General features: G+C 52.8%; 2 protein-coding genes across 4 annotated transcripts; one reads left to right on the top strand and one right to left on the bottom strand.

Moving 5' to 3' along the window:
• The first annotated feature begins 150 nt into the window (after positions 1-150).
• Fchsd1 (FCH and double SH3 domains 1) lies at positions 151-11,008 on the top strand. Of its 2 annotated transcripts, none has more exons than XM_052742024.1 (20): positions 151-263; positions 513-610; positions 1,162-1,207; positions 1,686-1,753; positions 2,083-2,218; positions 2,300-2,436; positions 2,548-2,611; positions 3,636-3,764; positions 4,165-4,287; positions 4,459-4,554; positions 5,245-5,364; positions 5,744-5,848; positions 5,986-6,147; positions 6,990-7,118; positions 7,200-7,283; positions 7,437-7,554; positions 7,678-7,898; positions 8,657-8,744; positions 10,252-10,307; positions 10,445-11,008. In XM_052742024.1, exons 1-20 carry the CDS (start codon positions 243-245, stop codon positions 10,508-10,510), a joined length of 2,067 nt encoding a protein of 688 aa, XP_052597984.1. In that variant the 5' UTR covers positions 151-242; the 3' UTR covers positions 10,511-11,008. The 2 variants fall into 2 exon arrangements, with proteins under 2 accessions (XP_052597984.1, XP_052597983.1); XM_052742023.1 differs by having other exon boundaries at positions 2,077-2,218.
• Rell2 (RELT like 2) lies at positions 10,959-14,522 on the bottom strand. Of its 2 annotated transcripts, none has more exons than XM_052742028.1 (8): positions 14,206-14,522; positions 13,570-13,809; positions 13,145-13,210; positions 12,986-13,052; positions 12,381-12,566; positions 11,755-12,130; positions 11,578-11,637; positions 10,959-11,365 (listed from the first exon to the last, which is right to left on the bottom strand). In XM_052742028.1, exons 2-7 carry the CDS (start codon positions 13,751-13,753, stop codon positions 11,605-11,607), a joined length of 912 nt encoding a protein of 303 aa, XP_052597988.1. In that variant the 5' UTR covers positions 13,754-13,809; positions 14,206-14,522; the 3' UTR covers positions 10,959-11,365; positions 11,578-11,604. The 2 variants fall into 2 exon arrangements, with proteins under 2 accessions (XP_052597988.1, XP_052597987.1); XM_052742027.1 differs by having other exon boundaries at positions 14,213-14,522.
• Positions 14,523-14,661: the final 139 nt, after the last annotated feature.

Here is a 14,661-nt window from a genome sequence, read left to right as displayed (position 1 = left end):
CTCAGAAGCTCGAGGTCCTCCCTACCGCCCGGCACACGCTGCGTCCGTCCGGCGGCCGGGACCCTTCCGGGGTACTTGTAGCAATAGCAGGTTCAGTTCCTCTGCTGCCCCTGTGTGCTTCCGCGCCCGCGCAGCTTGACGAGCGTGGGCGGAGCGGGCCAACTCTGGGGCGGGGCCTTATTGTGGGCGGGGCCTCCTCGAGTTCCGGAGTGGACTGTCTGGCAGCCTTTGCTGGATCCGAGATGCAGCCGCCGCCCCGAAAAGTGAGATTTGCCCCGGAAAAGGGGCATTCTTGGAGGTCTTGGGGAGCGGAGGGAGCCTGCGGGCACTCGACTCGGGGTGGAACACAGGGAGTGGCGAGGAGGTCAAAGCCTAACACAGAAGAAACCGAGGAAACAGCCCAGCCTCTCTCGGGCCCCGCCCCCTCACCGCTCCCTGTGAGGTGTTTTGTAGGTCCCCACGCCGGAGTGGAGTATCAGGCTGGGGATCTTCATCTCTTTTTAATCCTACAGGTGAAGCCAGCCCAGGAGGTGAAACTTCGCTTCTTGGAGCAGCTGAGCATCCTTCAGAGCCGGCAACAGAGGGAGGCGGATCTGCTGGAGGATATCAGGTAGCCCCAGACCCCTCACATACTCCATCTTCACAGGAGCGAGCGCCACTCCTTCCTCAGCATACATCTGCCAGGGATGGGCGTTGTCAGGAGGAGCTTTCTGGCCTACCCATTCATGACCCTCACCTTAGGCCTGCCTCTTCAGATATTGGGGCTCTAGTCATAAAGAGAGAGCCCCTTCCTAAACCACTTGACCCCACACCACTCTCCTCACCCCCACAATCAGGCTGAGGGCATAATCCCCTCCCTCTTCCAGACCTGTTGGAAGTCTGGCGGACACCGAATCCTGTCGTTTCTCTCATCTCCAGGCCCACAGATGGTCCTCCAGGGGTGGGAGGGTCCTGCTGGGGCTCTGAGCAGTAAGGTGAGGGTGACCTGTGTTGCCGCTGCCAGAGGTGATCTCAAGGACTCTCATCATTCCCTCTGGATGTAGTCACAGTCTGGGCCGGTTCCCTCTTCCTCCTCCTCAAGGTGAGGAGAGAGGGGATTGAGTGTGGGAGAACAGCAGCAAACAGTAACCTCCCACCCCCATTCTACTCCAATCTCCGCAGATCCTACAGCAAGCAGAGGGCAGCCATTGAACGGGAGTATGGCCAGGTATCGGACTCCTGTCGGGACTTTCCCTCCTGTTCTAGCCTCTTTACACAGGCACCAGTGCCTCCCTCTTACTGTGGTCAAGAGCAGATAACCTAACGGTGTGATGTTTTTATTCGTGAGTTAATTAGAACAAATTGATTTTATATATAAAAAAAACTTTAAAAAGAACAAATATCTAGAATCATCCAGATTTGTGTCAAAACCCTGCTCTCCTGCTTACTTAGCTGTGTGGTCTTGGACACGTTATTTAGTATTTTGGGCCTCAATTGTTTTCTCTGTAAAATGGGAATAGTATTAATAATACCCGAACTCCACAATATGGTTATAGGGATTAAATGAATGAATGGATGTAAGGCATTTCAGAAATGTATATGTTGTATATCCGAAGAACAGTATCACAGACCCTGGTTCCAAACTCTTCCCCGAGTTGGGGTGGGTCTTCATAAAAGATCTTCACTTGTGATGGCTTCCTCACCAGGCACTCCAGAAGCTGGCTGGGCCATTCCTGAAGAGGGAAGGGCAGCGGAGTGGGGAGGTGGACAGCAGGTGAGTCGCACAGGGTTGTGGAGGTGCCGGGGGAGCTCAGCCCCCGAGATCTCTGGAAATGAGGACCTAATGAGCGGGGAAAGGCATGTGAGCGGCAGCAGGTAGAGCTGACACAGCAGCAGGAGAGGAACTGACCCAGCAAGGACACTGTGGGTGGGGGTGGAAGGCATGAGTGATCCTGTGGCTGAGCTAATGGGCTGATCGATTGATGGGCTCCTGGATGGGGGGAGCACTCTTGTCTCTCGTGGGGTTGGGGTTTGGGGGGGGGGGTCTCGTGAACCGGTGGAGTGTTTCTCCCTTCAACATAGACCTTCTCTGGGAAGGGGCAGGACAGTGTTTGGTGCCTGGCGCTGCCTACTGGATGCCACTGTGGCTGGAGGCCAAACCCGGCTCCAGGCATCTGACAGATACCGTGACCTGGCGGGGGGCACTGGGAGGAGTGCCAAGGAGCAGGTGCTTAGGAAGGTATGTCTCAGTGGATGTGGTACAGGAACCTCCAGCTCAGGATTAGACATGGTTTGGAGTCTGTGTATCTTTTGCCGCTAGGGGACAGAGAGTCTCCAGCGGGCACAGGCTGAGGTGCTACAGTCTGTCCGGGAACTGAGCCGAAGTCGGAAGCTTTATGGGCAGCGAGAACGTGTGTGGGCCTTGGCCCAGGAGAAGGCAGCTGATGTCCAGGCCAGGTGGGCTCTTGGATGACCAAGTAGGACACACGAAGTGTAATGCAAGGAGTGTGGGGTGGAATGAAAATTTTAAAGCCGTGCCCGACTCTTGACTATTTTTTGCCTGCGCAGACTGAACCGAAGTGACCATGGGATCTTCCACTCTCGGACCAGCCTCCAGAAACTAAGTACCAAGGTTTGTGGGATAAAGACATATACATATACATATACATATACATATACATATACATATACATAGCATAGTGGTTTGGGGCCCAGTGGTGTAAAAGTAAGCGTGGGTTGATCCTAAGCTTCCAAATTCCCTAGTGGTTCATTGCCAGGCATGCAGTAAGCACTCTGTAATGTGGCTCCTTGGTTTCTCTGATCCTCATTTTCTTCATCTGTATAGTAGAAACAATACCTTTCTTTTTTGTTCCTTATATATATATATGATTTTTTTCTTTTTTTTTTTTTTTTTTTTTTTTTTTTTGGTTTTTCGAGACAGGGTTTCTCTGTGTAGTTTTGGTGCCTGTCCTGGATCTCACTCTGTAGCCCAGGCTGGCCTCGAACTCACAGAGATCCACCTGGCTCTGCCTCCCGAGTGCTGGGATTAAAAGCGTGCGCCGCCACCACTGCAAACACGCTGCACACACCATGTGTACCTCTACATGCTTGGCAATATTCCACCCCTGGGGATACAGTGAGAACAGGACTCGTGGAGTTCCATCCTCACAGCCTGGTTGAGATGAGAGTATGTGAATAATCAGCTGAAGATGCAAATTAAAGTGCTGTGATAAAGGGTGACATTGGGTGTGGTTTAGAAGGGAGACCCCACTGAACAGGAGACCTGAGTGTCGAGGAGGCAGCCATGCTGAGATCTGGGGGAAGAACATTCTGAGGAGAGAGATTGGTGAGTGCAAAAGCTGAGGAGAGAATCACTTTGGCGAAGACACATGCACATGAAAAAGGTCAGAGAGGTTTCAGGGCGGCTCATGTGAGATCTGGTAAACTACAGTAAGGCACAGTTGGCATTTTAAGATACGTACAGAAGCCACGAGAGGGTTTTTAAGCCAGTGTTCTATGTGAGGGTTTTAATGTAGTGCCAGGCATGTAGTAAACAATAATGTGAGATCCATTCTGGTTCTGGGTTTAGGTTGGCCTTGGAAGGACCTCCATCCAGGGTTCAGGGCTCCCTGTTGACTCTTCTTTCCATTTCCCAGCTGTCTGCCCAGTCAGCCCAGTATTCCCAGCAGTTGAGAGCAGCGCGCAATGAGTACCTGCTAAACTTGGTGGCCACCAATGCTCACCTTGCCCACTACTACCAAGAGGAACTGCCAGCCCTGCTCAAGGCCAGTACTCATGCAGATTACTCCTGCCCTTAAGTGAATGCAGACACCATCCCTGTTTCTACTTCTTCCCAGGCTGGCCAGTGCTAGTGCTTAGAGTGAATTAGAAGATGCATATGGGGGTTCTTGATGGCTGTGTCATACAAGACGTCTGACTCCACATTGCTCATCAGAGTTAATCCCAGTCTGCCCACATCATAACACTAATGAGGTTCAAAGGGAATGGATGTGGAAGTTCTTAACTGTGACGGGCTTTAAACATGATGGATTGTGATTAGAAACAGCAATGTCTTATTCCTCGCCCCCTCTTTGCTCTCATGTCCATGCCCCATCTATGGATGGATACTCTGCACTAGAGGCCTGGGAGAATGGTTGTATTATGGTACCTTGGGGTTCTCTGCAGGTCCTGGTAAGTGAGCTGTCAGAATACTTGAGGGACCCTCTCACGTTATTAAGCCACACGGAGTTGGAAGCTGCAGAGATGGTCCTGGAACATGCCCACCATGGGGGGCAGGCAACTTCTCAGGTGAGTGCTGGAGCTGTGAGTGTTCCCTAATGATGCTTTATGCTCTTTTTTTTTTTTTCATATACAGCCCCTCCCCCACCCAATGCAACTCTCACCTTCCTTTCTTCCAGGAAGATTGGGGACAGGGTTGGGTGGGTGGCACGTGAGTGACTGTGAATTATCCAACCCTAGGTAAACTGGGAACAAGATGTGAAGTTGTTTCTTCAGGAGCCTGGGGTCTTTTCCCCTACCCCACCTCAGCAGTTCCAGCCAGCCGGGACTGATCAGGTGAGACTACGCTGCTTGTGGAAACAGGCCACATCTAAACGGAAGTATGCCTTAGACCGTTTGTGTCATTGTTCTTGTCCTAATATTGACCTGGTGACGGTTCAGCATCGGACAGGGGGTTTCAGAATCCCATTCACCTCCATCTGAACACAAACATACCTCCGTTCAGTCCCTGTTCTCTTCATTTCCCGTCTGTCGCTCAGCTCTGATTCCACAGACAAAGGCATTCACTCCAGCCTCTTTGTCCCTGACACTGGAGGTCAAGATGAAGAAGGAAGGGGCTGGAGAGTTGGCTCAGTGGTTAGAGTATTCGCTCTTGCAAAGGACCCGGGTTGGATTCCCAGCATACACTTGGAGAGTCACCACCTCCTCAGCCACCAGGCACGCATGTGATGTGCAGACAGACATACATGCTGGCAAAACATTCACACACACAAAATAAATAAATCTAAAAAAGAAGTTTAAGCCAGGAGGTGGTGGCGCACGCCTTTAATCCCAGCACTCGGGAGGCAGAGCCAGGCGGATCTCTGTGAGTTCGAGGCCAGCCTGGGCTACAGATCCAAGACAGCACCAAAGCTCCACAGAGAAACCCTGTCTTGAAAAAGACTTTTAAAAAGATGAAGAAGGAAAAGGAACTAGTGAGAAGGATAGTTTTTTTTTTTTCTCTCAAGTAATCCTCGTCTTCTTCAGGTGTATGCCCTGGAGCGGGGAGCAGGAGGCATGGCTGGAGAGAGTGGCCTGGAGAAAGAGGTTCAGCGCTGGACAAGCAGGGCTGCCCGGGACTTCAAGATCCAGCATCATGGGCATCGGGTGAGGTGGGGGTGCAGGTATTGGGGGTGGGCAAGAACAGCTGAGAGATGGGGAACATTGAAGCAGTCAGGAAGGGAGGGAAAGGGATTTTAACACAACGGCGTGATGCAGCAGTTAAGAGCCCAGCTTTCGGAACTAGACAGACTGGGGTTTGTGTTCTCTCCCGTGGCTTGTGAGTTCTCTAACCCTGGGTGAGGAATGATTTCATCTCTCTGGACTTGGGTTTCCTCATCCCTAAAGGGGAGCCAATAATAATACCTACCTCATAGGGAAGGTAGATGACCCAATGCAAGTGACGCAACTAGCCAAGTACCGGGCTCAGAGTAAGCTGTGGCCCACAGCATCTCCTCCACCCACCTCTGCCACCCTCACCAACCAGGTCCTGCAGCGACTGGAGCAGAAGCGTCAGCAGGCGCCAGAGCGAGAGGCCCCAGGCCTAGACCAGCGCCTCCAGGAAGTGAGGGAGAACATCCGACGGGCACAGGTGAACCACAGCCCTGGTCTAAGAGCCACCGAAATCCTGCCTCCCCAGGCAACCCACCTCCACTGTGGTGGAGAAAAGGCGGGCAGCGGAGGGTAGACACAGCTAGCCGGGATATTCTCTCTTCCTCCTCACACCAGGTGAGCCAGGTGAAAGGGGCTGCCCGGCTGGCCCTGCTACAGGAGGCTGGCCTGGATGTGCAGCGCTGGCTGAAGCCAGCCATGACCCAAGCCCAGGATGAGGTGGAGCAGGAGAGACGGCTTAGTGAGGCTCGGCTGTCCCAGAGGGACCTCTCTCCTACGGTGAGTTCCTCCTTGTCCCTAACCATGCACACCTGGGAGGCTAAAATTCCTTGTTAGAAGGCAGAGTCTCTAAAATGGGAATCACACTATCTAATTCAGAGGGTTGCCATGAGGCTTAAATGATATTGCATAGTTTCTGGCGTGGAGAATCCTCAGTACGCTTCTAATATGGTGATTAAGAACCATGGTTCTGCTGGGCGGTGGTGGTGCGTGTCTTTAATCCCAGCACTTGGGAGGCAGAGGCAGGTGGATCTCTGTGAGTTTGAGGCCAGCCTGATCTACAGAGTGAGTTCTAGGTCAGCCCAGGCTACCCTGTCTTGAAAAAAACCAAAAACCAACCAACCAACCAACCAACCAACCAACCAACCAACCAAACCATGGTTCTAGGAGCAGTCTGTAAGTTAACTGAATGCCAGCCACTTAATAGCCATGTGACCTTGGCAAATGACTTAACCTTTGTGAGCCTGAGTTTCTTCAAAAGTAGAGTGAGGTTAGTATAGCTATATAAAATAATACTGGGTTATACTGAAGCTTAAATGAAGCAGTATGTGTACATATATATATCTATGTGTATATATGGATATATATACATATATATATATATATATATATATATATATATATATATATATATATATGGTACTTCATATTAAGCACCTAATTGTTGTAATTGCTATTATTTAGTATCATCCTGCCCTATGGTGGTTTGGTTGTGAAATATGATGTTTGGTCGAGGGCTACTGTCTTGAAGGAGGATCCCCAGTGCCCCTTAGAGATAAGAGACGGGTATGGGAGATCCATGCAGTACCTGAGACAAGAGTCTGTCCTCTACCCCTTTCCAGGCTGAGGATGCTGAGCTTTCTGACTTCGATGAATGTGAGGAGGCTGGGGAGCTCTTTGAAGAGCCTGCCCCGCCAGCCCTGGCTGCCAGACCCCTCCCCTGCCCTGCACATGTGGTGTTTGGCTACCAGGTGTGAAAGGGTCTGGAAACTTGAGGTGGGCAACAGGGGTGGGGGGGGGGCAAATCTTGACTCCTTCCTTGTGGGGCTTAGGCAGGACGTGAGGACGAGCTGACTATCACAGAGGGTGAGTGGCTGGAGGTCATAGAGGAAGGAGATGCCGATGAGTGGGTGAAGGTGAGTCTGGGACCCTGGGTTGGGGGCAGTGGGAGGGCTTGTGTGTGGCTCCCAAGGACTCATCCAGGTAATGCCAGAAACTTGAGTGTTGAAGAGCCAAGGTCACGGACTGCTGAGCAAGTCTGACACCTGTTCCCATTGCTGGGTGAGCAGGCTCGGAATCAGCATGGCGAGGCGGGCTTTGTCCCCGAGCGATATCTCAACTTCCCGGATCTCTCCCTTCCTGAGAGCAGCCGTGGCAGCAGCAATCCCTCGGGAGCAGAGCCCACAGGTAAGGAAAGGAAGTTTTGGATTCAGGGACCATGGGTGTAGATACAGCTTACTGGATGGTCGTAGAGGGGCATGGCGCAACCGGCCACTGCCTTAGTTCATCTTCTCTCCCGGGCTCCTGTAGCATTCCTGGCCCGGGCCCTGTACAGCTACACTGGACAGAGTGAAGAGGAGCTAAGCTTCCCGGAAGGGGCACTCATCCGCCTGCTGCCCAGGGCTCAAGATGGCGTGGATGATGGCTTCTGGAGGGGAGAATTTGGGGGCCACGTTGGAGTCTTTCCATCCCTACTGGTAGAGGAACTGCTTGGCCCCCCAGGGCCCCCTGAACTCTCTGACCCTGAGCAGGTGAAGCTTCATTCTCCCTCAGTTCCCAAGTACCTCTGGGTTGACCCTTTCACCTCAGCAGGGCTCCATGTTAATCTTAAAGCCCTGTCTCCTCCCCAGGTTGGCCTCCTATGGTAGCTTAGGCCTCCCTGTGTGCTTTGGCTAGGAAGAGGAAATAGAAACCAAGGCACCCTTCATAGGACTTTGGGAACTTCAGGGCCGGCTAGGCCTGAGTACACATTGCTATAGCGTGACATTGGGTGGTTATTTAACTCCTCGGAGCTGCCTTCTTCATGTGTAAAATAGAAACAAGAGCTGTTTAAACGGGCTCGCTGTCATGACTAGAGATGATAGAGGTAAACTCCTTAGCCCTGTGGTACACAAGAAGTGTTTGAATTTGTGTTGCCCTGGCATGAGACAGCAGGGATCATGACAGGAGAGTCAGAACACCCCAGGTCCGGCCAGTACTCTGCCACTAAGTAACCCCGATTCTGACAGATGGCTCGATCTGAACCTCACTTCTGTAGCGGCCGTCAGAATCCATAGCTCACAGGGTGGTGGTGAAGGTTGAGTACTTTGTATATGTGCACTGTTGCCAGAATTCCTGTCTGTCGCATAACAACTAGTCGGTACATATTGGCTGTTGAAATATGTATCAGTCACGACCCTCATGTGGCTGCGTTCGGTGTTGAGAAGGAATGGGAGAGAAACAGAGTGAGAGGAAACGCAGGTTAAGCCTTCCACGGACCAGGAATGACTGATGCCTCCCCTGTCTCTAGACGCTGCCATCCCCTTCTCCTCCCAGTTTTTCCCCTCCTGCACCCACCTGTGCCTTGGAAGGATCCGCTGCACCTGCTCTGCCTGTGGGTGAGTAGAGAGAATTAGAGCCTTGGAGCCTAAGTCACGGCCCGGAAGAAGTTTGGACTCTGCCTTACCTGCTCCTGTGTGCCCTGGGGGTACCTTGCAATAAGGCCCATGGCATATTGATGGGGAGGAGAGCTTGGATTTGGAGCCAGGTTCAAAGTCCTCTATCCCTTTCTATTGTACGACTTGAGGTGGAAGGCTTAACCTGTCTGGTCCTTGGTCTAGGTTTTCTGTTGTTACGTTTTAGTCTTTGGAGATAGGGCTAGCCTTAAGCTAGCACTTCCCCTGCCCCAGCCTCCCGCCCCCCCCCCCCATGTGTTGAGATTAGAAGTATCAGTCACTAGCCTAGCTTCGTTTATACTCTTTATAAAGTGAAGGGAAAGGCACTGCTTTATTGAATTGTTATCAGGGGCTGGAGAGATGGCTCAGTGGTTAAGAGCACTTGTTGCTCTTGCAGAGGACCCGAATTTGATTCCCAGCACTCGCATGCGAGCTCACAACCATCAGTAACTCCAGTCCCAAGGGGTCTGACACACTCCTCTGATCCCAGTGAGCACCAGCCAATTGCATGTGGCACACAGGCATACATGCAAGCAAAACACTCATACATGTAAGAAGAAAAAGTAAACCAAGATGTCTGTGAAGAGTATACAATATTGCTGGGGGGTGGTGGCGTCTACCTTTAATCCCAGCACCTCGGGAGGCAGAGGCAGGTGGATCTCTGTGAGTCCGAGGCCAGCCTGATCTACAAAGTGAGTTCTAGGACAGAGAAACCCTGTCTTGAAAAACCAAAAAAAGAAGGAGGAGGAGAAGGAGAAGATACAACATTGTGATTGGCATATAGGAAACATGGCTGTTTTAGATCATCATTATCTTTAAAATTATCTATCTTTTCTCATGGCATTTTTACATTCTCCCAAAATGTACCTTTTCCTCTTAGTGTCCTTGAACTCTGAAATATAATACTTACCTTTGGATTCATTTCTCTCTCTAATTTTGGGGGTGCTGGGGATCAAACTAGGGTCTTGTTTATGCTAGGCAAGCATATCTACCCCTAAGTTATGTCCGTGGCCCTCTAGTTTTCACCATGAAATACTCAGCTTTTCTGATGCATTCTGGTATGTCCACCCTCTCCAAGTCAGGCTCCCTGACTCTAGAGTCACTGTCATCTCTTCCAACACCCCTACTTCACTTTGAATAAGTTAGGACTTAGGCATTCTCTCCTCTGTCTCTCTGTCTGTCTCTCTGTCTGTCTGTCTCTGTCTCTGTGTCTCTGTGGTATTCTCAATAGCTATTTTAAGGGGAGCTTTGTACTCCAGTACTCCATCTCCTTTCTTTGGTACTTTGTACAGAGCAGTTGTACATTAAGTATTTGAGGATGGATGGACTAATGGATTTTTTTTTTTTGCTAAGTCAACAAGTATTTATAAAGTGTCACTATCCTTAGTGCTGGAGATGCAGCATGGAGCCCAACAATGCTTGAGAATTGACTTTTGGTTTCTATTTCTAGACAAAGTCCTAGACTGCCCAGGACCCCTGGACATGATGGTGCCTCGACTCAGGCCGGTAAGGGCCTCTGTCTTGGAGAAGATTGTACAGAAGGGTCATTCCTTTGGGTCCTGTTTTGTTTGCTGGGCAGAGGTAATGGACAGGGATAGTCCCACGAGGGACTCTGGAGCACTAATTATGTATATCCCCTACAGATGCGTCCACCACCTCCTCCACCAGCCAAAGCCCCGGATCCTGGCCATCCAGATCCCCTCACCTGAAGGCCAGGGGGTCACTGTCCCCCACCGATGCTGCTGCCCCTATCTCCGTGCTGACAGAAACCACCCCCTCAATGATCTGGAGCGACACAGGCAAAAGCTGCAATCTTCTCCCATGTCCACTCTCAACCTCCAGGGGTAGAAACTTACCCTGCTCCCATTTCTGGGATTTGAACCCACTCCTTTCCTCCACTGTTCCCCCGTCATCTCTGGGCCGGAACTACCCCTTTGACTTTTTGCCATCACCCCATATCTAGGGTGGTAAAACATCCCCAAATCTCTGGGGCTGGAACTCATTCCTTAAAGCCTTGTATGGCTCTGGCTCATCTCTGTCTTCACCCTGCCTCTGTGGCCAAGCCCACCCTGAATGCCAGGGTCACTAGGCCTGGAGCCGGGAGAGGAGCAGATCTTAGAAGTCAGAAGGAGCTGAAGCCAGGATGCAAAGCAACTGTAATGGTCTGAGCGGATTTATTGACAGTGAATAAAGGGCATGAAGTCCAAGCCAGGGCCTGGGCCTCTTGTGCCAAGAGGGCAGGGAGCCTAAGGTGCTATTGCTTTAGGGGCCCGCCAAGGGTCGGGCCTGGTCCCAGCTGCCACGCTCTTGCATGTGGAGCGAGGTTTTGGGGAAGGCAGGCCAGGCAACCCGTTGGCAGGTAGGGAAAGGAAAACAGTGAGGGGTTGGGAGTGGGGAGGGGCTCCTCCTGAGGTCCCTCAGCCTGGGACCACGTAACTCCGGAGAGAAGTAGAGCTGGTCCCTCAACTGAGGAGCAGTGCTGTCCCGGGGAGGGGAGAGCCTTCATGGCTATCCATACCCTGGCAATGCCTGCTGGTAACCCATCAGCACAGTGAAGACTGAGGCTTGGAAGAAAGGAAGGGGGAACAGTGTTGCTCTGATCCACTTCTTCTCCAGAGAGTGTATATCTAGCTCCTGCAGGAGCTCTATGCCCACTCCCACTCCCCACCGCCAGCCAAGGAATCTAGAACATACACTAAGCTTAGAGTTCACCCCAGGGGTTCAGGGAGTTGATGGGCTTGGGTGGTTTAGGTAGAGGGTGGGAAGATGAGATTACCTGATCTCAAGCTCAGGGAGACTCGCCTCACACACCCCCTTCTTCTGGTGGTAGAGATTCCTGAGAGAAAGGGAAGTATTCGGTGGGAACAGGAGGTGGATCACCAATGTTGCCCAGATTAGGGACAGTAAGATGTGTCCACCACTGCCCAATGTAGCCCTGGCCATGTCTTCATACCTGCTGACCTGAGGTGTCCAGTTTGGTTGGCTGTCCGTTTGCCTCCTGAGTAGGCAGCCCTAGGCTTGGGCCTCTTCCTCTAGTGCCCAAGTTCAGTTCTGCAGAGGTTGCAGGGTTTCCCTCAAGTGTACTAGGGACTAGGCTGTCATCTTTGAGTCCTCCGTTCTGCACTGGGTGGGTGGCTACGGCCTGGGAGGGTGGTGGCTCAGGGAGCAGCCTCTCAGTGGCAGCTGTCCCTGTCCTAGGCTGCCCTCCCCCAGCCACCTGACTGGCCCCTGCTTCCTGCCCCCCACCAGAGCCCCAGCTTCTGTCTGTAGGGGAACCATCACGATGTTCGTGTAGGCCATAGCGCTTCTCAATGTGTGTCACTCGGAATCTGGGCGGGAAGAGAACATTGCAGTTTAGGACTACAGCTCAAAGGTCACCTAAACCTCCCTCCCTGGGGTTGATGGCAAATTCTCTGGCCTGGTGTAGGGAGGCCTTCTGAGACTGTGGGACACTCTGCAGTTTGACCCCTGCTGCAGTCGCTCAGTCATTCAGAGGAAAGAATTGGGCTCCACCTTTGGGGGGACAGGATTATTGGGCACCAACTCAACCTCCCTTTTCTTGAACCACTGTGTCCCCACCTGCCCACTGAGAAAACAGTGGTCTCTCCGGGCCGGGGGCGGCCTTTTCCTTCCTTAGAGCGACCCTGACGGACAAGTGGGGGCCTCTTGTTGCGGCTACAGTGGATGCAAGGAGCTGCAGAGCCAAGATGCACTGTGTGATGATGGGAAGGGGCTCCATCCTGCAGGCTGGAGGTGGCATCCACACTGGACCACAGGAAGAAAGGGAGCAGAAAGGATATTTTCATTCTCCTTCCTGCCATTTCCTTCTGTCCTTTCAATATGCTCTTTAATCCTCCCCAAACCCCACCTTTCCCAGGTTCCGACATCCTTTTGTCTTTAGTAAAATTCAACGCTAAGACATGAGTGGTCATGTAGTCTTCCTTTCCACCCTGTTTACTAAAGAGGGCAATGCTCAACCCAAGAAAGTGACACCAGAGATGTTAGGCTGGATGGTATCTAGATGGGAGATAAAGGATAAAGGGTTTCTATAGACTTCCATAGGTTAGCTAGCCCTGTCTACCTGACCCCCACCCCCAAACTCCCATGGTCCTTTGGAAGACTGTATTGGAGGAGAGGGGACGCCAAGGTAAGATAAGTCATGCTGGCCCTTGTTTCCAGCTCACCTGGAGAGCTGTACTGTCCCTTCTCCTTCACTGTCCCCTAGCATCTCCTTCAAGGCCTCAGCATTGGCTGATGGGAGAGGGAGATGGAGTCAGCCGAGGTGGAGGTCAGGGCAAGAGAAAGTCAGTTTGGGAAGGAGCAAGCTTTTGGCCTAGACCCACCTTCATTTTGGATGATGCAGCGAACAATCCTCTCTACTGTGTCCTCATTCACGTCATCGTCTTCAGCTGAAAGATGAAAGAGGTTGGCAAGGATGTGGGAAATGAGTCAGCTTTGGGGGAATATGACCTGATGGCCCCATGGGTGATGACTGAAGACATATCCCTTTACCTATGTGCCTTCATGCATCAGGCCCGAAAAGGTAGGAGAAGACATGGGCTCCTAGGGCTACCATGAGTGGACCCCCTTCTCTAGCCTCAATTTCGGGGTGGTGTCACTTTTACATGCAGACTCAAAAAAGCATCATAGTCTTTTGGGCTTCATTAGGATTTGGGCTGGGTCTGTCGGCCAGGGAGGCAGAAAAAAGTTTGGGGAGAAGAATAAGAGAGAAAGGTGCCTTAATTAGGGTTCTAGGCTCCTCACTCACGGGGCTGGAGCTGGGCATCATCAGGCTCTGAGCCCCTAGACGTGCGGCAGCGGTAGCCTTTCTTCTTGAGCACGTGGCAGATCATGAAGCCTACAAGGCCCATGAGGAAGAAGACCAGCACAAGCAGGAAGAGCATGTACAGCCCATGTTGGGGCGGCTCCAGGTCAGGCTGTGGTTCCGACATGAGGCCCTGGGGGGCGAGCGCGGGCCAGGGCGCCTCCTGGGTTTAGTGGGCTGCAGCTGGGTACCCGCAGAGTAAGAAGGCATCTTAGGATCCGCAATAGGAGATCCGCCCCACCCCCCCAACCGAACCAAGGAGCTGTCCGGACTAAGGGTGCTAGTCGGCCAAGACCGCCGCAGGCTGGAGGCAAAAGCCCTCTGCGGCGACCCAGTCCCACTTTTCTGACATCCAGAAAGCTATCCTTTACAGCTCATCCCGAGCCCCCGTCCCTTCCAAGGACACTGCAGCACAAGATGGGACGAAATTCTCAGAGAGCGAGCCCAGAAAGCACGCTTGAGTCAGTGTTGATACCTCCTCTACACCGGCCTGAGCCCGGCCTCGTGCAGCCCCCTCCCCTCCCTGCATTCCTGGGTCCCTTCTTTTCGGGTTTATCCCACCCTGACCACCTGGTCCACCCGGTACCGGTGATTTGGTTCTGTCTCCGGCTCCGGCTCCGGCTCGGGTCCCGGTTCCAGGGGCGTCCTCGTCCGGCTCAGGGCCCCCGACGCCCTCCCGGAGCTCATCCCTTGCTTCCTCCCCCTCCCCCCTTTGCCGCCTCACCGGCTCCGGGCTGGTGGCTGCGGATACCGGTGCCGCGGCAGACGGGGGGAGGGAAGGATGGAGAAGGATGTGGGCCGGTTGGGAGCCGCGGCAGGCTCTGGACCGCTCCTGTCCGGGAAATGGAGGGGATGGCGGGGGGTGGGGTGGGGGGGCGCCTCTGAAACTGTCCTGGGTTCCCAAATGCCTTCTCGCGCCGCGGGCCCAGGACCAAGAGGCGGAGCACAGGTGTGCGGGGCGGAGAGCGTGAGCCTTACGCGTGTGTGAACGCAAGTGAGATGTGCGCGTGACTGCGCCGCCCCCCTCTTCCCCAG

This window comes from Peromyscus californicus, unplaced genomic scaffold, assembly GCF_007827085.1.
Source record: "Peromyscus californicus insignis strain IS unplaced genomic scaffold, ASM782708v3 Scaffold_17__1_contigs__length_78620276, whole genome shotgun sequence".
In the NCBI taxonomy this organism is placed as follows: domain Eukaryota; kingdom Metazoa; phylum Chordata; class Mammalia; order Rodentia; family Cricetidae; genus Peromyscus; species Peromyscus californicus.
This window is presented reverse-complemented; position numbering and strand designations above follow the sequence as displayed.